General features: G+C 28.7%; 3 protein-coding genes and 1 pseudogene across 3 annotated transcripts; 3 read left to right on the top strand and 1 right to left on the bottom strand.

Moving 5' to 3' along the window:
* The first annotated feature begins 488 nt into the window (after positions 1-488).
* On the top strand, positions 489-981 carry LOC101512875 (18.5 kDa class I heat shock protein-like). The gene has a single exon (XM_004506645.3). The coding sequence runs from the start codon at positions 518-520 to the stop codon at positions 911-913; it is 396 nt and encodes a 131-aa protein (XP_004506702.1). The 5' UTR covers positions 489-517; the 3' UTR covers positions 914-981.
* A 1,887-nt stretch (positions 982-2,868) lies between these two features.
* On the bottom strand, positions 2,869-3,636 carry LOC101513201 (heme-binding-like protein At3g10130, chloroplastic; annotated as a pseudogene).
* Positions 3,637-16,443: 12,807 nt separating this feature from the next.
* Positions 16,444-18,982, top strand: LOC101490319 (tubulin beta-2 chain). Its single transcript, XM_004506588.4, has 3 exons — positions 16,444-16,919; positions 17,576-17,845; positions 18,005-18,982. Exons 1-3 carry the CDS (start codon positions 16,526-16,528, stop codon positions 18,685-18,687), a joined length of 1,347 nt encoding a protein of 448 aa, XP_004506645.1. The 5' UTR covers positions 16,444-16,525; the 3' UTR covers positions 18,688-18,982.
* A 2,493-nt stretch (positions 18,983-21,475) lies between these two features.
* On the top strand, positions 21,476-24,439 carry LOC101513523 (probable transcription factor PosF21). Its single transcript, XM_027335299.2, has 4 exons — positions 21,476-21,613; positions 22,099-22,234; positions 23,463-23,547; positions 24,080-24,439. The coding sequence occupies exons 1-4, from the start codon at positions 21,477-21,479 to the stop codon at positions 24,241-24,243; spliced, it is 522 nt and encodes a 173-aa protein (XP_027191100.1). The 5' UTR covers position 21,476; the 3' UTR covers positions 24,244-24,439.
* Positions 24,440-25,203: the final 764 nt, after the last annotated feature.

The following is a 25,203-nucleotide window of genomic DNA, read 5'->3' as shown; positions in this document are numbered from 1 at the left end:
TGTTTATCTTACATCTTTTCTTCTTCTATTTTTCTATAGTATAAATTATCGATTTTTTTTTTATCTTTTACTATCAATAAAATAACTGAACTATAATTCTCTCAAATAAATGGATTGCTTGGAAGTTGGGTGATTTTTTACTTAAAATTATTCTTTTTTTTTTTACTATTTTATTTTAAATAAGTGATTTCTATATAAATCAAATTTTTCTTTCGTATTTTTTTGTTGTTTCCGTCATCTGAGATAAATATTTGTTTGATATTTCATTTTATTATCATATTTGTTTGATTTTCTGTCTTATTATGGTGTTCATTTGAATTAGATTTAAGAGATCAATTACTGTTTAGTTTGATTTTATTACATTATTTGTAAACATTAATGCGGAATGCTAAATTGCTCTTTAATTACTTTAAACACCTCATCACGTCTTCTCTTGTTGATATATAATGAAAGAATTGCACATGACATTATAGATATAACAACCAACATCATCCAAGAGAGCAGCAGTAAAGAGAAAATGTCACGAATTCCGAGGTTCATCCGTGGAAGAAAGAGCAACATTAATATTAACGATGATCCATTCTCCCACGATGATACAGTTTCTGCTTCCATTGCTGAGTTATCTCGAGAATTTTCCGCAATTGGGAGCACAGATGTGGGGTGGAAGGAAACTCCAGAAGAGTATGAGTTTAAGATTGGCCTTCCAGGATTGAAGAAAGAGGAAGTGAAAGTAGAGGTTGAAGATGATTGGATTCTTCATATAAGAGGAGAGAGAAACATTGAGAAAAAAGATCGTGTGAAGCCAAACATTGGAAAGTTTATGACGAGATTTAGATTGCCTCAGGATGCTCAAATGGATCAAATGGAGACAAATATGGAGAATGGTGTTCTTACTATAACCATTCCTAAATAATCTTTTAAAACTATGCTGGGTGGAATTGTCTATCCTTTTTCGTCAATCTATGGAGTTTCTTGGTAAATTATGAGTGAATTTAATATATATTTTATTAGTTCTATAAGCTATATTGTTTGTAACAAAATATTAAGTTATTAATATAAAAGTCATATTCAGTTTAGTTTGATAAAACTGAACTATTAAATAATCATTCTGCTAATCTAATTAGTCACCTCCTACTTTATACCTCTCTTATTCTTTGTCCATCTAACTAACTATCTGGTAATTTTTAGTCATTTTTTGATTTAGAAATACCGTTATAATAATTACAACTAACAAAAAGTATCTATAATGAATAAAAAAACTAATTTCACATAATAATATATATTCTAATAACGTAAGTAAGAAGAAAAAAAAGTTAAAAATATACATTTAATTCTTTAAATTTAATTCAATTTTTACTTGATTCTTTAAGTTTAATTTTTTTTTTTAATTCGATCTTTTAAGTTACATTCTTTTGCATCATTAGCCTTTAAGGTATATTAAATTACGCATGTAGTCTTTTAAGTTTGAAATTTTTCTCAAATTACTATCATAAAATGTTATGATTTAATCAAAATATTGCAACAAATTGACTATCCAAGCTACTTTCATATGAAGGAAGTTAAAGATATTGATTATGTGAATAAATAATTATTACCTTGTTTATATATGAATTTAAATTATTGTAGAGAAAAACAAGAAATGATCAGAAGCTTTCAATTGAACTAATTGTTATCGAAATTGATATAAATAAATAATAATACAAATATGATATAATTTAAATGACCAAATCGGAATAAAATACACTCACATGACCTAAATAAGAAATAAGTTAAACTTAAAAAATTATACATGTAATTTTGCTCAAAAAAAACTATTATCACTCTTGAAACTGTGTTTAATATTACTCATACAACTTGGACTAATCCCTATATATGAACAGTATTAAGATTTTGTTAGAATAACTAATCCATGTATATTGTCAACTTGACTTCAGCCATTTGAACTAACAATATTTTTCATCACATTATATAGCATTTGCACTCAAAATTCCATGCATGTGGGATGTCAGCAAGTCTTACCGTAAATTCCTTATTTGTTTCTCTACTGTTAAATGCAGAGTGAAGAAAAATTATATGAAAAATAAAAGTAAAATCAGGTTCTTTGTTGCAGCAAGTTTCTCAAACCATTTAAAGTGGATGATGTTATAAATTATTTATCCCTTTTCATCTGAATAGATACAAATAATTGACTAATGAGAAAATTACATGCTTATAAACTGAACTGATATCTCTATTGTTCAATTGCTTTTCTATTCAAAGCTAATGAGAAAATCGGTCCCTATTGTTGCATAATGGCCAACACATCACGAGGTAAGGGTAAATCACAATTTTAATCATAGGAAGTCTAGAGCGTTATCACTTTAGTGTGTTGGGTAGTCAAAAACTCAAATTAGTCTTCAAATTATCAAAACATTAATCAGTTTAGTCTCAACGTTAAAATAGTTATAGACTATTTTAACATTAAGTTGTACCCCTAAATGACTTTTATGATAATAAGTTGAATTTTTTAGAGACTATTTTGATGATTCGAGTTTTAATTTGAATTATTAACTGAGTCAAAAATTAGAGTGACAACTTGCTTCACTTTCAAATACTACAATGATAGGTTACTCTACCAAAAGACATATCACATTAGAACAAACTACATAAATATATTTGTCAAAATATAATAAATACACAACTTTCAAAAACTAATTACTTGATTAATAAATTTATTCCTCATTCTTTTACAACTCATTATTTATATTTAACAACTTTATTTAAAACTTGCACAGCATCTTACTCTAAATTGATGTTTGATTTAGTGATAAGATAAACATAATTACGTAAATCATCATGATTTTACATAAACTATTATTTATAACTTTTGTAAAATCACATTGACTATGAATTTCACCATAAAATCGAACAAGCACTTAGTCCTAAAACTCCATCCATCACGTTGATTGAATTGGGATCATAACCTCATTAGTCCTAAACATAGGAATTGTCCTCCAAGGTGGATTATACCTCCCCAACAAAAAATCCCCAACAACCTTAAAGTCATCTTTCTCCAAACTCAAACTCAACTTCTCCACCTTCTCCTTCACAACATCATCACTAGCCACACCTCTAAACTTCACCACTCCATAAACCCTCTCACCTTCTTCTCTTATCACAAACCTCTCATCAATAGGCTTAGGTGCCTCTTCAATTTTTCCATACATAGAAGGCAGAGTAAACATCATCGTCACCGTTGTATTCTTCGCATCGCCATTCTTTGTAACGACCAGTGCGGTCATAGCAATCTTTTCTGGTAAAGTTGTTTCCCTTGTGATAACCGGAGAAGTCATAGCGATTTTTTGAGGTTTTGAGTTTTGTGGGTTACCAAAAATTCCTATGTAATCAACTAAAAGTTTAAAGCCACACCATCTTTGTTTCCATTGAATTGTGATGGATTGTAGGTTACTTGAGCTACTACAGATGGTGCATATTTTCGGATTTCGTAGTTTTGGGTGGATTTTATTATGGCATATTTTGGTGTTTCAACTCCAATTCTTCCAAATACTAAACCCATTATTGATTGAGAAATGGAAAAAGGTTAAGAATTTAAGACTTAAGAGGTTTTTTATGGTTGTAGAAGTGGCATTAAATCCTTTGTATAGAAGATAATAAATATATAATAAAATTAGACATGCAAAAGGGATGGAAGAGTTTGTTTTGTAGTGTTGAAAAATATATGAGTTTTTTGTTTGAACATAGAAAGTTAGCAAAGTGAGACTTTGGTTGGTAAATGAAAAAAATGAATGGATGTATTAGCCCGATATGCCATGCATTCATGGACTCTGTTTATCCACGATTGACTGCAATGCTTTGGGTCAAACCAAACCAAGTATGTCTGGGTTCTGCAATGTAATTAATTTTTTTACAAGTAATTTTATTAAGTTCTAATACTTCATGAAGATTGCAATGGCGTTCTTGTCTAAACCGCTTTCATGGTGTTCTTGTGGAAACTAATTGGTGCATGGCAGATTTTTCTCTTCGGGAATAGATTTTATAGATTCTCCTTTACTTTTCTCAATAATTCGCAAAGTGTTCGAACAGTTTAAATTTGGAATTTGAAACTTGGTTTTCTTTAAATTTTCTATTAGACAAAAGATTTCAATTTAGATTTGGTAAGAAACACAAAGCATCAATCTTGGAATATTGACCATCGAAGATTATTTTCACAATTGTTTTAAGTGTTGGAACCCCATTATCTCTAGATGAAACAACCAACTCAAAAATATTGTGCATTTTTATTTGTTTACATTGATTATGAAAAATTATATTTTTATTGTGATGTTGGGCATTCCATAAACAATTGTCGAAAAAATTATAATAGTCATGGAATAGTTCAATCTATTGAAGACGTTGTTGTTGCAAAGAAGTTGGTAAAGAAGTATGTGCTCATAAAAACAGTGTTGCTCCACACATGGTTTAATTTAAACCAAATGCACGAACAATGATATTCACTGTAATAGTGTTCGTCGTGTTGTTAACGCTCATTTTATTAATCATATTCCTAACGTTGATCTAGGAGGTGTCGTGGCCTAAAATTTCAAGTGTTTCTCGAATTCAATGGAGTCGCCACTAAAATTTATTTTAAAATAGAGAAAATATTGGAAAATCCTTAAAAATAGAAAGAAAAAAAAACTTTGAAACCAAATTTTGAGTTCGAAAGTCGATTATGCGTAGGGAAGATATAAGTATCCTACGACATCCTTTAAAATATGGTTACCTATAATTAATTGTGCAAGATTAATATTAACTTAAGTATATTTATTTCTCCTTATTATTAAATATGAATAACAATTATTATTATTTTTTAATATGATTTTGGAATAAATGTATGCTTAACAAATAAAGGACAAAAAAGAAATTTTTATTAATGTGCTTGACAAGAATGTGATTTTGCTCCTACGTATCTCTCGTGCGATGGAGAAATCAAAGCTATGTAGTTTTTGGTTAGAAAGTGTGGTTGTGTTGATTTTTTAAAAAAAAAAAAAAATTGTTTTGTTATAAAAAATATATATATTTTGACAAGAAAAGAAAATGAGCTGGTTTGACTCGAAAATTTATTATTTTTATGTGAGTTTTAGGACTATCAAGCTCTACAACTCGTGTATCAAAAACTCAAAATAAAAAGATGTCTCATCTAGTTAATCCTTTTAAGAATATTTTATATTTTTTTCGATTTTATAATTGAGTTTTAAAACCACCAAGTAGTATAACTTGTGTCTCAACAACTCAAAGATTAAAAAAAGATCACATGTAATTAATCAAATTTAAAAAGTTGATTTTATATTTATTTATTTATAAAAATAAGTTTCAGAATTATCAAATTGTATAAATTATGTTTGGCTACCCATGGATTAAAAGACGTCATTTCTAGTTAACCTTTAATAATAGTTTTTATTTATTAAAAGATGTCATTTCTGCTTATTGTTTGTTATTGATACTCTCTCTGATTTTTTCTCCTGCTCCATCTTTGTATGTATTTTTTTTTTATAAGCAGAGTTAATCTCAAATCCATTTTAAAAGATAAATGAAGATGTATTTATAGAGTTTTTAACTTGTCTGGTTGCTTTCCTGCTTGTCTTTGTGCTTCTCTATCAATTTCTTGTTTGATGATTAATTTCTTTGCTCATAATCTAAGTTTTTTCTTGTACATCTGATGCATTCATAGTTTTAGCCTTTTTATTTTTATTTGTTTATTTTTTTTGGAATTATAATTGTAAAGGACATAAATGGTTTGTTGGGATAAAGAGCCTTTTTTTTTATTTGCAACTTTGGGTCTTGAATCCAACATAATTTGTCTTTTTGTTTCTGCTTCAAACTCAAAAGTTTGTCTCTTTGCTCTGTATCATATGTAAAATGACTAAAGGCAAAGGCAGTTGACTTTTCATTACTTAATTCATTACATATCATTTTTTGTCATGTATCAAAATTATCATTTTTTTCAATTAAAATTATGGGTTTGAGTTTGGGTCTGCGAGCTGCCAGCAAGAATTTGGGTTTGAGTTAACACTTAAAATTATAATTTGATGATGTAATTTGATGAGACGACTTCAACACTTATTAATTATATTTTAATTGTATCATTTTTGTTTTTTGTATTAATAATTAGGCTTAATTGCAGTTTTGGTCCCCATATTTTAGCTGAATCGCAAAAGTAGTCCCCTTATTTTGTTTCTCCCTAGTTTTGGTCCCTCAAACAGAATTTTGGTCTAAAACTTGATGAAGTTTCATTTTTTTGTGTGTGATTATTTAAGTCATACAATGCCTCAAGATCTCTTTGTACAATAATTGTACCTGAAATCTATTATCATAAATGGTGTGGTGCGGCTTAAAAAAATGAAATTTCAACAAGTTTTGACCAATATTATGTTTGGGGACCAAAACTGAGGAGAAACAAAATGAGGGGACTACTTTTGCGATTCAGCTAAAATAGAGGGACCAAAACTACAATTAAGCCTAATAATTATGAATGACAACATAAATATTAATATACAATTTGGCTGGACAAAATTGGGGGTACTATTGCCCCTATCTAATTATATTTTATTTAAAAAATATGAAAATATGAATAACAGTGATTTTCATTTTTCATTTTCATGTTATCAGATAAAAGATAAGTAAATAGAAGGACATAAATTTTGTACAATAAGAACCGCTCGTATTAAATTGTCCATGAAATGTTAAAGTGGAAATGATGCAAACAAAATTTTGAGATGTGCAAAATGATCGTCTTCAGATTGATTACCGATGCGTAGATCGACATTAGTGAAAATAATCGTCTTCGGATTGTTTACCGATGCGTAGATCAATAAAAAAACGATCGTCTTCGAATTGGTTACTGATGCGTAGATCAATAGAAATGAAAGTGATCGTCTTCAGATTGTTTATCGATGCGTAGATCCATAAAAATAAAAAATAATCGTCTTCGAATTGGTTACCGATGCGTAGATCGACATAAATGAAAGTGATCGTCTTTAGATTGGTTACTGATGCGTAGATCCATAGAATTAAAAAAATGATTGTCTACTTGATTACCGATACGTAGATCGACAAAAATGAACAAAGGTAGATGGTCCAATCTTGAAGGTAGAGGGAGAATATGTATATGATACTTGCAATACGAATGTTGATGGTTGTTGAATATAAATAAAGTATAAATATATGGTATGAATGATTCATGCGTGTGTTATATTTCAGTTAATGGTTTAATCAATTATATTTTTTTTCTTTCGATTTGATTCTTTATTTTAATTTTAAGTGACAATTTGATATTTTATGTTTTAAAATGTCAACAATTTTTTTTGTAAAAATTCAAAAAATTCACTTAAAATTTCAAACAAAACCCATAAAATTAATTATCATACTCAATATAATGCAATTTCATCAAATTCATAACTTAAATCTTAAAATAAACTAATATTTTCATCTCTAACAACATCAAATTAAGAATGACAAATATGAATTTATTTGAAGATTTGAGTTGCAAATTTGATAAAATTTATTTGAAAAATTTGATGAATTTTTGTAAAAAAAGGATAACATTGTCATCATTTTAAAATATAAAAGATCAAATTGTCACTTAAAATTAAAATAAATTACTCAATCGAAAGAAAAAAAAACGATAAATGACTAAAATATTAATTGAAATTAAGTTAATGGACCACATGTAGTATTTAGCATATTAAAAAGTATCAAGACAAATACATGACATTTAATCGAAAGACATTTTAGTCATTCATGTTTTTTTAAGTTTAATTAATTTGCAGATCTCTAAATTAATATTTAAGAATTTTTAAATTAATCCTTAACCTAAAAAAATTATAATTAGATCTCTAAACTATTTTATTTTTTCAATGAGGTGATTACGTTAAAGAAGTGTTAGTCAACACTAATGTTACCTATATTAGATATATAAATCCATAAACTAATTTACAATTTGTAAATAGGTCTCTAAACTAATTTTAACATATGAAAGTTGATTTATAAGATATATATTATATCATCATTGTTATTTATCTGTAATGATCATAAAATAGAAAATAAATATTTTGGAAATTCAAGTGACAACTAAACCAAAATATAAATATTAATAATAGTTTTATTAAATCTTTATTTTATTAGATTTAATAAAATCTAATTGCTTTAAAACTTAAATATTTATTTTTATATTCATAATAAAATTATTCATTTTTCAAAAATTGCACCCCGATCTTTATATAATATAAATCACTAGTTATGTAGGATGTGTCATTATATATGTTCGTACATACTTTCAAAAGTGTCCACAAAATGGTTTTTAATGTACAAAATAATCTTGTTTAAATTTCACCTTTTAAAAGTTAAAGCAAATGGATTACAAAAAATTTCATGGATAAGTTTACTAGTTTTGCTAATTACATTAATGATATTTGAACAAGTGAAATACGGTACACGATAATTATGAGACACGATAATTATTATGTATCGTTTACTTTTTTTATTCAGACTACTGTATATGATTTCTATGTAATTTTTTTTTCTTTTTTTTTAGTAAGTAATTTTTCTCATTTTTCAAAAAAATTTGTTAATAATTAATTATTATGTTAATATTATTTTACTCAAACTTAAACTCAGATCTTCATATTTATAACCATTATTTCAAATTAGTGGAATTACTCATCCACCCTACGATTTCTCTTTTCTTACATAATATAAATTTTAGAAGAAAAAAGAATAACCAATTAATAATTCTTATTAAATGTTTGTTACACTCGTAAGCTAAAAAAGTAAGTTAAAAAAGTTACGTTGATTATTTTTTACTATTTTCCTCGTATTAAACTCGATTTTTGGACAAAGCAAACCAATTTAGTTTCATTACAAATGAAACTGGTGTGTTATATATATAAACAATGACCTGTATCATACAAGGAGAAACATATTAGCAAATATATATATATATATATATATATATATATATATTAAACATAACTTAACAAATATCTCAAAATATCTAGATATTTGTTAAATTACCATTTCACCGCAATTTATTTTAAAATTTTATTATAAATGTAAAAAATAAAGATTTGAATTTTAAAATTTACATGTTATTATATCTAATAAAAAAAAGTTTAATTAATGTAGTTTGTTAGACAATTATATCTTGATTTAGTTGTAACTTGTACTTTAAAATCATTTATGATTTATTTTATATATTTATTAAATAATCTATATATATATATATATATATATATATATATAGATTGTTAAATTTAATTTTTTTTCTTTTATATTTCATTGTTAATATAAAAGTGTAATAAGTATAAATGATAATAATAAATTATATTTATATATATTATAAATCAGATTTCATATGTTTTAATTAGTTTAGAGACTTATTTGCAAACTTCAAATTAGTTCAAGGATCTATTTATATTATATAATATGTCATGTTAGCGTAAGACTAACGTTTGACTAATTTTTCTTTAATAAAAAAAATAAAATAATTTAGGGATTCAATGACAAATTTATTTTAATTTAAGGACCTATTTAAATATTTTCAAATAGTTCAGAGACATACAAATTAATTAAAACCATATTATATTAGTGTACAAAGTTAAATTAAAAATAAAAAGGTGTAACTAACAGAAATGAAGAATTTAATATTTGTAATTCAAATATTCAATTTTTATAACTTATAAGGTTAAATGAAACAAATAAAACTTTAAGGACAAAAAAATGTCAAACGTTTACAAATTAAGAGATTAAAATATAAATAAAAAAAATAAAAATAAAAACTTAAAACTTAAAACCAAATTAAAATCACTTAAAAGATAAAAATGTAATTTGTGTTTGTGTAAAGCATAGAGCAGCATGTATGGAAACTTGTCAAAGTTTTATGGACACAAACCTTAGGAAGAGTTACATACACGAGAGGTCTAAACAAATAAAATTGCTAGATCGGTATTAAGTAATAACAAACTTGTCCAAACTGCTCCTACGGTAAGAACAAATATGAATCGATGATATTCTAAATAGAAGATTTTCGAGTTTCAAAAGCTGAGAAATAAGATGAAAATACATCACCAACTAATTTGAATTAGGGGTATATTATTACTTTTGAACACAATTATGGCATATTATGATCAGAGGCAGATGTTCTCGGAGGCGGACAGAGGTCACGATATCTCCTAAATTTTTTTTATTTTTATTTTTTTATAAATAATAACGTTAGATTAATAAACTAAGGCTATATTGTAACACCCCGTTTTTCAAAGCGAGGGTATATTTTTTTTTTTGAAAGAGATTAAAAGGAATTAAAATAAAACAAAGAATTAAATCAGGAAAATGCCTTTGGATAAATAATTGAGTCATCATAATTTACAAACAGCGGAAGAGTTTCTCCAATTATAAATCCAAAGCATTTACACAACAACAAATGGTACATGGAACCCATTCAAGTAAAAAGTCAAACTGACAATATTAGTATAAGTACAGTTTTCCAAACTAAAAATACTCCAATCCAAAAAGAAGGACACCTAGTTCCTATACATCATCCTAATCTGATCATCCTACCAAAAAGCTATACACCATGAGTATCTCCACGCGCCCCGTGAGATCCTCCTAATGTAACTGCAATCACGCATTCCCATCTCCATTCCCGTCCGTAGGGTACGAACCGGTAGGATCGTCCTGACTCTCATCTGAGGGCAAAGCCCAGATTTCCACAATAATTGTAAAGGGTCACCAACCGAAATTAATAGATAACACATAACATTTAAGTTTTAAATGCACAAAATAACCTTTCAACTAAGCATGCACCTTAAAAGGATTTTCCATATGATAAAAGTTCATATAATGCTTGTCAATTAACAATGAACTCAAAATGAAGTTCTCAAACCATCAAGTAATACATAACTGACCAAAGCATTGATAAATCAATTGAGAAATCGATTATCTAACTCAAAATAAGGACTTTTGCTGAGCCAATCGATTGCCAAATCGATTTGGTCAGTTCTGCTGAGTTTCTGCATGACCAAATCGATTTCTAAGTCGATTTTGTCAGTTCTGATGAGTCCCTGTGTTGCCAAATCGATTTCCAAATCGATTTTGGCAGTTTTGCTGAGTTCCTGCCTCTCTGCCAATCGATTTCCAAATCGATTTCTTAAAAGATTTTGAAAGACATATTTATACAATCGATTGGCAAATCGATTAGGTTAAAATAGTGAACTTCCTGCAACTCATCCAATCGATTGGGAAATCGATTTCCCTGATCGTTTTTCCAAAAATTCATGCATTTACTCAAGTCATTCCTAATCAAGTTCACAACCTAACACTTAGCAATTCCTACACGATTACCACGGCAATTGGGATCTCGATAACCATCATACTTACACACAACAATCAACACATAACACTTAGCATTTTCAACGCAATTACCACAACGACTCAAATTCAAATCACTTAATCATAAAACTCAAATCAACCACGACTCGCGTGCCAAGCACCCTAATGCAATGCGTATATGCCAAAATGCATGGACTCGGAATTCCAAACCAAAACCCTCCTCGAAGGGCCGTAAATCATAATCGTACCGCCTATCGCAGGCCAAAGTACCAATTACCGAGGTGCCACCTATCACGGGTCAGCACGATTTACTAAAATGCGTAAATCATAAACGTACCACCTATCACGGGTCAGTACAGTTTACCGAGGTGTCACCTATCACGGGTCAACACGATTTACTAAAAGAAAAAGCGGGAATCGTAAACGTACCGCCTATCACAGACCAGTACTGTTTACCTAGGTGCCACCTATCACGGGTCAGCACAATTCACCAAAAACGTAAATCGTAAATGTACCACCTATCACGGGTCAGTACAGTTACCATGGTGTCACCTATCACGGGTCAACACGATTTACCAAAAAGTAAATCGTAAACGTACCACCTATCACGGGTCAGTACAGTTACCATGGTGTCACCTATCACGGGTCAACACGATTTACCAAAAAGTAAATCGTAAACGTACCACCTATCACGGGTCAGTACAGTTACCATGGTGTCACCTATCACGGGTCAACGCGATTTTCTAAATAGTAACTCGTAAACGTACCACCTATCACGGGTCAGTACAGTTTACCAAGGTGTCACCTATCACGGGTCAACACGAATTACTAAATAGTAAATCGTAAACGTACAACCTATCACGGGTCAGTACAGTTTACCAAGGTGTCACCTATCACGGGTCAACACGAATTACTAAATAGTAAATCGTAAACGTACAACCTATCACGGGTCAGTACAGTTTACCAAGGTGTCACCTATCACGGGTCGACACAATTTACCAAATGAAATGCATGAGCATACACAGACCCCATTCACAACAATCGTTAAGCAAATGCAGATATTAAAAGATTCCCCATTTTTAATACCCATTTAACTTAAACGACTTTCAAACAACATTAATTAAATAAGTCATTAAGAGATTCCCCGTTCTTAATACCGATTTAACTTAATGATTTTCAAAACAAAACGTTAAGCAAACAGTCATATTAAGAGATTCCCCATTCTTAATACTCATTTACCGAAACGACTTTCAAACAACATTAATTAAATAAGTCATTAAGAGATTCCCCGTTCTTAATACCGATTTAACTTAATGATTTTCAAAACAAAACGTTAAGCAAACAGTCATATTAAGAGATTCCCCATTCTTAATACTCATTTACCGAAACGACTTTCAAACAACATTAATTAAATAAGTCATTAAGAGATTCCCCGTTCTTAATACCGATTTAACTTAATGATTTTCAAAACAAAACGTTAAGCAAACAGTCATATTAAGAGATTCCCCATTCTTAATATACTTTTGACTTAAACGATTTTCTCGCAAAACATTCAGTAAACGAGTCATTAAGAGATTCCCCATTCTTAATACTCATTTACCGAAACGACTTTCAAACAACATTAATTAAATAAGTCATTAAGAGATTCCCCGTTCTTAATACCGATTTAACTTAATGATTTTCAAAACAAAACGTTAAGCAAACAGTCATATTAAGAGATTCCCCATTCTTAATACTCATTTACCGAAACGATTTTCAAAAACGATAGTTAAGTAACCGAGACATTAAGAGATTCCCCATTAGTTTTCTTTCCTTTTTCCTTTCCTCTATTCTCTTTCCTTTCTTTTCTATTTCCTTTTCCTTTCCCCTCAAACAAACATATATACATAAATATATTTATATATATATATATATATATATATATATATATATATATATTACTTACTTTTAACAAATATCTCCAAATACCTTGATATTTATTAAAATTACCATTTCACCCATAAGGCATAAAATTCTACGTAAAAGGTTCATCGCAGTTAATTTAATTTATTTAACGACGAGTAATTCTAAACGGTATCCAAACACCCTTTTGATCATATAAACTCCAAAATATTATTAACTTTGGCTAAAAAGCCTCCGAGCCAAAATTCAAAATACACAAAATACATAAAGTACACTTTAAAATTACGGGTCTTACAGACATCACCTATTTCACTTTATTTTGATTATATTTTTCACATTTTTATTCTTTTTTATTTAAATAATTTTTCTATGAGAATATAATAAAAAGCAGTAATTTTCTTATCTTTACCTTAATGTAAAAGATTATTCAATTGAAATTATAACCTTTTCAATTTGTCTACTATGTACGAATTTCGTCAAACTCTAAAAAAAACTATATCACTTTTATGAATTTCAATTATAATAGTTTAGTTAATACTTGTCGTTCTTCGACCCCCCAATATTTTTTGTCAAGATCCGCCACTGATTATGATATATTATTAAACTATTTGTACTCACTCAACCCTATTTACATTCTTTTTTTTTACCAGGTTATTTACATCCCTAACTAAAAGCAAATTGTAGATACTAACTATAACATTTTAATTGTTTGTTTGGTCCATAAAAAAAAGTGTTTGATTGGTGTTTTGGAGCAGATTACGGACTACCAGACGTCTTTTACTGAACTTTATCCTAATACGTCTTTTATTGAACCTTATCCCAATCCACTAAAGACGTTAAAGTACTCGCGCTTAGGGGTGTCAAACACATGTTTTAGTGTCGGGTTATCCCCGAATCGTGTTGGAGAGTTGATGGGAGGAGGGAACAACAACATGTCAAATGCTCTAGAACTACAAGAAACTTTGACATCACATCTATACCAAAAACTTTAAAATATTACGCATATGAGTCTTCACTCTTATATATCTAATATATAATTCATTCATAGTCAATGTAAAACTTAACGACTCACATTTGAACCCGAAATCTCTCCTTCAAGTGTAAGTCTCTCGCATCCTACATTTGCACCGCTGTTACAACCAACGAATTTCGCTTCATGACTATACTATATGGAAGACTTTCGATACAAAAACCTTATACACTAGGATCCACACTCATGTTCCTTGTAAACTCCGACCCTTAGTGTTATCGGCACTATTAATCACGACATTCTCACCCCTTACCTATCAATAGAAAATAACGAGTTTTTACCTTCGGTGAAAATCGAACATGATACATATGTGATAAATACAAAATATGTTATTTTTTTATTGATAGGAAGGAAGCGAGAATGTTGTGATTAACAGTGTTAATAACTTACGGATCAAGTTGTTGCACTCCTCCATCAAGCCAAACCAAAGCTTTAATATCATTGGTTGGAGACTTCAAGGAAGCATAGAAACAACGACGAGACAAATACTCCAAGATCACAAGAGATTTTGACACCATATCTCCACTTAAAACTGTAATGCAATTGGTATATGGGTTTCCACTCTTATATATCCAACATTTAACTCATTCATACTCAATGTGAGAGTTAACAACTCACACATAAACCTAACAAGTAGAGCCATTGTCAATAATCATATGCCGTTACCAGAAACCATCTCCAAGGATCCATAATTAATCATTTGAATTTTGATAAAACGTAATGTGAAATTAAGTTAGATGAGAAGCTGCAATTTTTAACTTTATAGAATCATAGTTAAAAAGCATTATGAAGCCACAATGATGAATCCATCTTAGATTTAAAAATAAACTAATACTAATTTTGGTAATTTCAATAACATATATCTTATTGAAGTAGCTTATAAATTTGTACGATTAAATATAGTGTTTAAATTTTTATTTCATTAAGATAACGTAATATTGAACGTCTTTTACATAACCTTTTACGTTCTCCTCTCTACATAAGTTAGTAAATAACTTTTATACTGCAAATAAAAAGTGGCAACTTTATTAAAATTATGATTTGCATACAAAAATTATGTAAAAACAAACTCAATTATGAAATTTAAATAACGTAATAAAACAAAATAAAAATGATAAAATAAGAATAAAAGAAAAATCATAATCCAAAAATAAAGAGAAATTATATGAAAATAAAAAATAAGACGAGAAGATTGAATGACCATTGAGTTAAAACATGAATGAACATTGTAATTTATAAAATTTAAAAAATTTATTAATTAATAATACACTTTGATATCATTTTACACTTTATAAGTTAAATTTATCTGTAATTTTAATCAACTAGTTTTTTTATTATTATTTAACTCTGATCGATTATCAATTAATTTTTCAATTATTAATTAGTTATAGTTTAATTTTATCAAAGGCTAAATCTATAAGATCTGATTTGGAGTGGCAATATAATGCCTATCAATCATTTATAAGGCAACCAATCAATCATTTTTTATTTAAAAAAAGGCTCCATGAGTTTGAATTAAGTACACTTATAATCCAAAAGAATTAGAAGAAAAAGACAAGACTATCCAACTTTACTGCAACCCATTTCTCAAAAATTAAAAAGTACAATTAAAAATTAATTAAATAAACTTTTTTAACTTTTAGGACAAAAAGTTTCAAATCTCAATAAAAATTGGCCGTTACATTTTTTGACCAAGGCAAATAAGAAAAATACCACACCATACAATGTCTGTCCTTTTCTCCCAGTTTCAAATTTCAAATTACTAAAAACCAGCAATGCATCCAGTTTGTCCAGCTGTCATCTCAAATTTCAAAAAATAAAATAAAAATAAAAACTCCCAATTAAAGAAAATTCACAACGTTTCATTCCAAAATTACCATCCAACCGTTGCAACAAAAAAACGGATCCGGTTAACAACAGCCAAAACTGTTCTGTATTCGTACAGCCTCACATCACAAACTGTGTGATTTTAATCAACCGGTTAAAAATTAAGTTCAGTATTTTATTATAAAATAAAAATATTTTTTCTTAAAACTGTTCGATCAAGATCAAACGAAGTACAACACTCAGTACAATAAATTCAAAAAACTGACAGCACTCTCCCGAAAAAAACCCCTCAAACATTTTTTTTCTATATATAAAAAAACAAAACCCTCATTTCCAACCCCACACAAATTCAAAACCCTTTCGAGTTTCAATTTCAAAATCTATCTCTCTCTCTCTCTCTAGAAAATGCGCGAGATTCTTCACATTCAAGGTGGCCAATGTGGCAACCAAATCGGTGCAAAATTTTGGGAAGTTGTTTGTGCGGAACATGGAATCGACTCAACAGGAAGATACGTTGGTGACTCTGAACTTCAGCTAGAGAGAATCAATGTTTACTACAATGAAGCTAGTTGTGGCCGGTTCGTTCCACGAGCGGTTCTTATGGATCTTGAACCGGGAACTATGGATAGTGTCCGGTCTGGACCGTACGGTCAGATCTTTAGACCGGATAACTTTGTTTTTGGTCAGAGTGGTGCTGGTAATAATTGGGCTAAAGGTCATTATACTGAAGGCGCTGAGCTTATTGATTCTGTTCTTGATGTTGTTCGTAAAGAAGCTGAGAACTGTGATTGTTTGCAGGGTATGGTTTTTCTTCTTCTTTATTTAGTTAAAGGTTGAAGCTTTATATGTGTTTTGTGTTTTGTGTTTTGTATTGAAATCGGTGTGGTTTAAAAAGTGAAATTGGATATTGAGTTTGTTTATGGTTTTTTTTAGTGTTTTGTTGGTGATTCTGTAAATAGGTGCGTGTAGTTTTTTGGAAAGGTGTGAGCTTTTTTGTGTTGTGATTTGTTTTGATAATTTGAAAATTAGGGTTTTGTTGAATTTTAAATTGATGGGTTTGTTAGTTTTTGTTTTTGTTTTGAAAATCAAAATTGCAGTTGTTATGTGTTTTGTGTAATGGGGATTTGTTGATTATGATAACAGTTAGATCTTTTGTATGAATGGTGAATTGGGTATGTGAAATTTTCATTTTTTTTCCCTTAAATGAAATGATTGAAATGATTACTTTTTTGCTTTTTTTTTTATTAAGTTTTGAAATGGAGTGTTTGTGTGTATCTTTTCTACTAGTAAAGTTGGAAACTTTCGTGTCATGTTTATATTAATTGGATTTGATTTCATTTGTGTTATTATCATGAAATGTTATAATGTTTGTTTGTTTGTAAAGGTGTAAACTTTGATTGTTTTGTGGCTGATTATCAAATGGGTGGTGGTGTGTTTTGTTCTTTTTGTGAGCAGGATTTCAAGTATGTCATTCACTAGGTGGAGGAACTGGTTCTGGAATGGGTACCCTTCTGATTTCAAAGATCAGGGAAGAATACCCAGATAGAATGATGCTTACTTTCTCAGTTTTTCCATCTCCTAAGGTTTCCGACACTGTTGTTGAACCCTACAACGCCACTCTCTCTGTTCATCAACTTGTTGAAAATGCCGATGAATGTATGGTGCTTGATAATGAAGCCTTGTACGACATTTGCTTCCGTACCCTCAAGCTCACTACACCAAGCTGTAAGCTCATTTTTCGATTTTGTAGCATTTGTTCAATAAAGTTTCTCATTTTGATGTTTGATTTATTGTGATACAGTTGGTGTGATCTCCAACCATATGTTTTTAATTTTTTTATGTTCAATAAGGTTTCTGATTTTGGTGTTTGATTTTTTTATGCAGTCGGCGATTTGAACCATTTGATATCAGCAACTATGTCTGGTGTCACATGTTGTTTGAGGTTCCCTGGTCAGCTAAACTCCGATCTTCGGAAACTTGCCGTGAACCTGATTCCATTCCCTCGCCTTCACTTTTTCATGGTAGGCTTTGCACCTTTGACTTCAAGAGGTTCTCAGATGTACAGGGCCCTTAGTGTACCGGAGCTCACACAACAAATGTGGGATGCAAAGAACATGATGTGCGCAGCCGATCCTAGACACGGACGGTACCTCACTGCATCAGCCATGTTCCGAGGCAAGATGAGCACAAAGGAAGTCGATGAACAAATGATCAATGTTCAAAACAAGAACTCATCCTACTTTGTTGAATGGATTCCAAACAATGTGAAATCAACAGTTTGTGATATTCCCCCAACAGGGTTGAAGATGGCTTCGACTTTCATTGGAAACTCGACGTCGATTCAGGAAATGTTCAGACGGGTGAGTGAACAATTCACTGCTATGTTTAGGAGAAAGGCTTTCTTGCATTGGTACACTGGTGAAGGAATGGACGAGATGGAATTCACCGAGGCCGAGAGTAACATGAATGATCTTGTTTCAGAATATCAACAGTATCAAGATGCGACTGCTGAGGAGGATGAGTATGAAGAGGAAGAGGAAGAGTATCAGCAACATGATGAGATGTGAGGATTTTGATCTTTTTATTTTCACAGTTGAGTTAGATGGAAGATGGATAATATAACAAACATGCTGCAACTTCCTGTTGCCGGTTCATTATCTCTTTGATGTAAGGGGATGCTGTTGTTCCGGCTTCTATAAAAATGTTATGGTCTTTAATTCTGTTTCTATGTGATATGTTTGTAAGGGAAAGAAAGTATTATGGCTTTGTTAAAACAACTATTAATATCAGTGTGTCCAAAAGTTGGTTTGTAATGCTAAAAACTAATTGAACTTTATAATATGCTTTATTTAAGAAACAAAATTGAGTGTTAAGATGTGCGAAAGATACAAAAAAGTCACCACAACCTGGATATTGAACCATGCTCAAAGTACACTGCAAAAACACCCACACCAAATTCATACCAATCTTTGCAAATACTAATGGAGTTCAATGAGTAAAACAGAGCTCCAACAACCACATCTGAAGGCTCAAATCACAGTAAAATATTTTGGTTTTATTTGTAGTTTTGTTTAAAAAATATTTGAACGACTTTTTAATTGAATCATAATAACAACAATGAAATCTGTTGTTTATATTAGGTAAATTGTGGATAACAAATACGAGTATGAATTTTAGAACATCTCTCTACTTCTCATTGACTTTTATGGTTAACTTTCCAAAACTTCTTAGATGTTATTCCTCTTCAAATGCTCAATCTAATAAGCTGAAACACAAAATAGAACAAAACTTCAAGAATTGTCTGGTTAGGAAAATAATCAACACAAATTAAACCATTTTCTTTGAGAGTTTAAGGATAAGGATTTATATTCTAAAAATCACTAAACCTAAAGCAAAATAAATAAAATAGCAGCTAAAAACTTGTGGAAATTTACATAAAAATGAGGAGCAATTAGTGTTACATTGAAATAAGATAATAAGATAAATGATATGTAGTATAATATTTTCTAATAGATACAAGGATTTATCATTGTTAAGAAGTAGTGAAGTATGTGTTGTATTAAGTAAGTCATACTCACATTTAGTGTTTGAATAGTAAAAAAATTGAGAACTAGTTAGTATCTATAGTTGTGTTGTGTGCTTTTGTCTTCTTAATGTCCTACTATTGTATCCCATTATGATTATTGGACATTTCAAATTAAGGAAAAAAATATTATTAATCAATGTTTTAAAAACCAACTTCGTCATCGTCTAGGCAAGTTTAAGGGATCAAAGAGTTACTAATCAAATCGCTAGGTCACTGGTTAACCTGCATGACTGAACTGAGTTAAATCAGATGACTCGGTCGTATAATTCAGTCTCTACAACAAGTTTGTATATATATTAAACTTGATTGAACCAGACGTCTCATGTAAAAAAAAGTCTAAAAAATTCTAAAATTTGTAAATATGTATTTTGAAAAATATGGTATAATGGTTTTAATATTTTAGTTATATGATATCATTGAAGTAACTTTGTCTTTATTTTCATCCACAAAATAAAAACTGTATTTGGTGATTGGAGTAGTTTTTCTTCTGTCAAAATACTTACCACTGTTTAAGAATTATATAACTCAATAGCCTTTAAATTTCAGAGATTTTCGTTAGCTTGATGCTTGATTAAACTGTACATTTTTTTTAAATCAGCTGGGTTCGATTCCTATGTGAGACTATTTGATGTATTTTTGCACAATTTTTACTTTCTAGAGCCTAGGTGCAAACCAAGTTAACAACATGACCGATCCAATAGCTGGTTCGGATAGGTGATGAGAACTACCTTAAGAATTGTCATTAGGGAAGCATAGGCTTTTCATAATTTGGTAATAATTGTTTTTTTTACAACTTCTTTATCCCGACTATTTACTTATTTCTAAAAGTGATCTACAACTTAACTTTTTTTTTTAGGTTATAATTTCTTGAAATCAATTCTTTTATTACTATTATAATAGAGTGCATTTATCATTAAGTGCATTTAACGCAAAAACATGCAATGGTCGTCAATGTATCATGTCTTGTGGTAGTAGACTAGTATGACTTAATGCATGTTTCATTGATTGTTGCATATGACTATCGTGATAGATAAAATATGATTTTTTTGTTATAGTCGTATTGCAGACACCATTCTATGTGAACTAGTGTGACCTAATACATGACTTACACGTTAATTGATGACTCCCTGCATGATTAACACATATTATATTATTTTACAACAACAAAAAGGTGCATGATTGCCGCATGTTAGTCATGCAAGTCTCACACCATATGAATATTTATTACAACTCAGTGTCAGTCTGTCAAATGGATTGGTATGATTCTTTCGAGGAGTAACTTTTGATTGATGAGTTATCGAAATACGAAAATTGGACAAATATAATTAATTGCTTCTATTATTTCATTCGTCTTTTGCTATATATATCAAATAATTTTCATTAAATTATTAAAATAAATATGGAATTAAAAATAATAATTAGTTATAGATTTGTAATTTATATATATTTGTGAATGATAAAAGGAATAAGAGATACTAGATTCAATATATTCTCTTGAGTTGAAGTCTTTCCTATCTCATATTCTCTCTCTCTCTCCTTAAAACCAACACAAGCATTTTATCTCTCTCTAATATAGGTAGATATTTACTATTTTGGTGTATTTTTCCTTAATTCAATATTTGATGTGTATGTGATTTGTGTGTGAATATCTAATACTATAGATGATTTCGATTAAATTTTCAATTTATTCTTTATTCTGAATATATAGTAATTTGAACTAAATATTGAAAGGTATAATTCTTAATTTTCATAATTGTCACTAGTTCAGCTATGGATGGGTTAAAAACCAAAAAATCTGGTATGTTGATATCTACTTCAGATAATGTCTCCAACACTGATTCCAAAAAATCATTGTCTAGGGTCAAGCACACAAAACTAGCCTTAATCGACTCCAAGATTGCTAAAAGGTATCATTCATAATTTTGATCTTATATATTTTATCTTTTATAAACGTTTTGTCTATATGTAAATATTCTTTAGTCCATTGTTTTACTACATAATTGTAGCAAGTTTGGCCCAACAAATTTATAGGTCTAAAACAATTTTAAAATGTGACTTTAAGAAAAATTCGAAACTATTTAACTTTATAATATAAATTAAGTTGAAAAATATTAAAAAAAAAAATATGAAGCCTTTAGAATTTGATTCATAATCGTTAACTAAAAAATACTTTTGAATCTCTCTTTAATATTATAAAGAATTTATATTTAAAAATTTATTTGCATATTAGTTTATGAAATACAATGAATTAAGATAAAACTTGATTATTAAAAAAAAATTATAATATTTTATCATAATAGGGAATATATTGTTATCATAAACTTTTCATCATTCTTTTATTTAAATATTTTGGCTACTACTATTTTTTTTCCTTTCTATGTGTATATAATAGGATATTGGCAAAAAGAAAATTCTTTGCAAGATTGAGAGAAATGAAGTATAATAATTACCTTTCCAATCTTGAGAAGAAGGTACAAGCATTGCAAACAAAAGCAGCATCCATATCTGCACAAAAATCTATATTACAAGTATGTCTTAACGCATCAAAATTTCATGTCATTTACTTTATTGTTATACTATATATTTTTGTCAACTTATCAGTCTTATTTATATGTATGTTTGATTTTTGGTTCAATTCTTTAATTTAATGGTAAAATGACTAGCTTTTGTCTGCATATTACATATTTAAGTCTCGTTAGTGTCATTCAAAGGCGATAAATGTAAATTCTTAATAAGTATTCTATGAGCCTTATAAACCCTAATTAAGGTCTCCCTATTATGTAGTGGGGCACCATTTATTCACACTAAGTTTTTAATATATAAAAAAAAAAAAAAGCATTGTTAATTGCTATGTCAACTTGTGGTTCATAAACAAATGAATAACTACTAATTTAATCTCTAAATTATCACTATTACAATTTAATTCTTAAAGTATATATATATAAAAATAACTAATATATGAGATATATAAAATTATCATTTTAGTTTCTAAAATCTTAATAACATGTACTAAAGTGGTGATTTCATATACTTGCGAATATTACATCTTAAGATTATTAATTTTTGAAACTTCAATGGTTTGATTTAGTAGTAAAAAGACATATCAGATCCGTAAATTGTGAATTCAATTTCAATTAATGTTACTGAAGAGACGTAAATGTAAATTTTTTAATGCTGACCTATATCTCAAGAACGCATTTTAAAGTATCAAATAAAGAAATTTTATCTTTGAATTTTTGTATTCAACTACCTCCCTGAAAAGTTCAAAAATTTGCTTTTTCAACAAAAATATTACACCTTTTGTCAAATCAAATTCTCCGGTGAAAAAATCATTAAGTTTTATGAACATATACTATTAACGCATGAGTATTAGTGAATTTCCTAACAAACTTTCAAAGCCAAGATCCTTAAAAATCATTATATGCTGACAGAGGAATAATTAATTGCATTGCCAAGTTATTTTTGATAAACAAATGTTAATGAATAACTATATTATTGTATCAATTATTACCTTATTTTTCTTGTATACATAAGTGTCTCCAAAGTATTTTCATGAAACTCTATAACGATGAAAACTCAACAACTAGTATATTCTTTTTCTTATCACCATCAATTAATTCAAAAGTATCAGCAACTGATACACTTTAATTTAGAGATTAAATTAAAGAAAAAGTGATACTTTAAGAACTAAATTGATGGTTTTTTCAAAAGTATATCACATGAACAATAACAATTGTATTTAACTTTCAATGACAGAGAAGTGCTGAAAAAATAGCTGCTGAGAACAATGTATTAAGGTTGATTTTGGAAAGCAAGCAGCAATACGTGTACTCACAAATGGGTAAGCTCATGTCATAAATGTTTTAGGCAAGTGTTTTGTCATTCTTACCTCTTTAATTTTTTTTGCAAAATACAAAATTATTTACAACAAATGTTTATACTAGTTATGAGTTGTGAATTTTGTTTATTTATAATTTTATCTTGGTTTATAACTAGGAAAATTGTAGATTAAGTACTTTAGTTTTTTGGAGGGATGGAATGAAAGCTTCATAGCATGCATAATTTTATCTTTTTTGTTTATTAATAAATTTTATTACTCCACACATTAGTGCACTATTAACTGCAACAATTTTCTTTATTAATTTGTTTTTCTTAGGTTCATTTGTAACATGCTCTTTAACTTGAAAAATAAGTTTGACAATTTTTTAATAAAGGCTATATTTCTTTTTTTATTTTTTATTTTTTTATTTTTATGATTCCATTATTTAGATACAAATTTGTACGTTTATCAAGAGTTCTTTGTGATTAGTTAGCCTTGTTATAAGAATTCAAATCTTTTTTCTGATTTTTAGTATTGATTAATGCTTTAAAAGAGAAAATACAACAATTGAAAGGAGAAATTTTACAACAATACTATGACAACAATGAGACCCTTAAGAAGGAGGAGGAAGAGGAGGAGGAGAAGGAAGAAGAGGAAGAAGATCAGGAGAATGAGGAAGAGGAGGACAAGGAGGAGGAAGAAGAGGAAGATAAATAGTATTAATAAATTTGAGTACTTTGAAATAAAAAAAGACATATGAATAATATTTCTTGTGGTATAATTTATTAAGTGGCAAGGATTAGAGAGACCAGATATTGTCTTAATTTACATCTCCATCTCTGTGAATTTTCATTTGTCAATGTCCATAGTTTATTTTGGTCAATTATATGTTTGACCTTTTAGTCATGAACAGTAAATTATCTTATTTAGAGATTATGCATTTATCTTGGTGAAGGTATTTTTGTACATTTGTTATTATCGTCATTAAACTTTCTTTTCAATTTTTATCTTGAACTATGGCCGCATAAGCATATAAGTAATTGCAATTGTTACATCTTAAATACTAACTGATTAAGCGTTTATTTTGATGTTGAAACATAACTTTATATATAATTTTTTTTTTTTTTGACAACTTTGATACTTTCGAAGTATATTGAATGTAGTATCAACTTTCAATCATTTGACTGTCACTCGCATTTTCATTAATTAATAAAAAATTTAATAAAAATATTTTTTAGTGTGTTATGGTAGTATCAACAAATTTTATGGTGACAACTTTATATTACTTCATAATTTTATCCACTTTACCTTTTTTACATTTAAAAAAAAATAATAATTTTTACATTCAAATTCCTCTCTCTTTATGAAGCATTTGATGTGTCTAACATTTCACCATATCATTTTGTCATTGTATCTTTAATCTTTATTATATAAGATATTGTCATTCTTTTTGACAATATATTTTAAAATTTTCATTTTTATGGAATTATATTAGTGACTTTGTTTACTAATATGTATTTGATTCGGTGTTTGAACTTTATTTTCTTAACAACTATGATAAGTTACATATACAATTTATGGTCAATTTAAATTTAAATGTGAATAAATTGTGTGTGTAATTTAGTTATGATTTTATTTACATAATAATTAAATCATGATTTTATTTATATTTCATCA

This window comes from Cicer arietinum, chromosome 6, assembly GCF_000331145.2.
Source record: "Cicer arietinum cultivar CDC Frontier isolate Library 1 chromosome 6, Cicar.CDCFrontier_v2.0, whole genome shotgun sequence".
NCBI classification, from domain to species: Eukaryota; Viridiplantae; Streptophyta; class Magnoliopsida; order Fabales; family Fabaceae; genus Cicer; species Cicer arietinum.
Note: the sequence above shows the minus strand (reverse complement) of the source record. Positions and strands in the feature narration are given on the sequence as shown.

Coding starts and splice junctions, on each gene's coding strand:
- LOC101512875 (XM_004506645.3), top strand. CDS start 518: ATGTCACGAATTCCGAGGTTCATCCGTGGAAGAAAGAGCAACATTAAT.
- LOC101490319 (XM_004506588.4), top strand. CDS start 16,526: ATGCGCGAGATTCTTCACATTCAAGGTGGCCAATGTGGCAACCAAATC. Junction 16,920..17,575: donor GAACTGTGATTGTTTGCAGG/GTATGGTTTTTC, acceptor TTTTGTGAGCAG/GATTTCAAGTATGTCATTCA. Junction 17,846..18,004: donor CAAGCTCACTACACCAAGCT/GTAAGCTCATTT, acceptor TTTTTTATGCAG/TCGGCGATTTGAACCATTTG.
- LOC101513523 (XM_027335299.2), top strand. CDS start 21,477: ATGGATGGGTTAAAAACCAAAAAATCTGGTATGTTGATATCTACTTCA. Junction 22,235..23,462: donor CACAAAAATCTATATTACAA/GTATGTCTTAAC, acceptor TTTCAATGACAG/AGAAGTGCTGAAAAAATAGC. Junction 23,548..24,079: donor ATACGTGTACTCACAAATGG/GTAAGCTCATGT, acceptor ATGCTTTAAAAG/AGAAAATACAACAATTGAAA.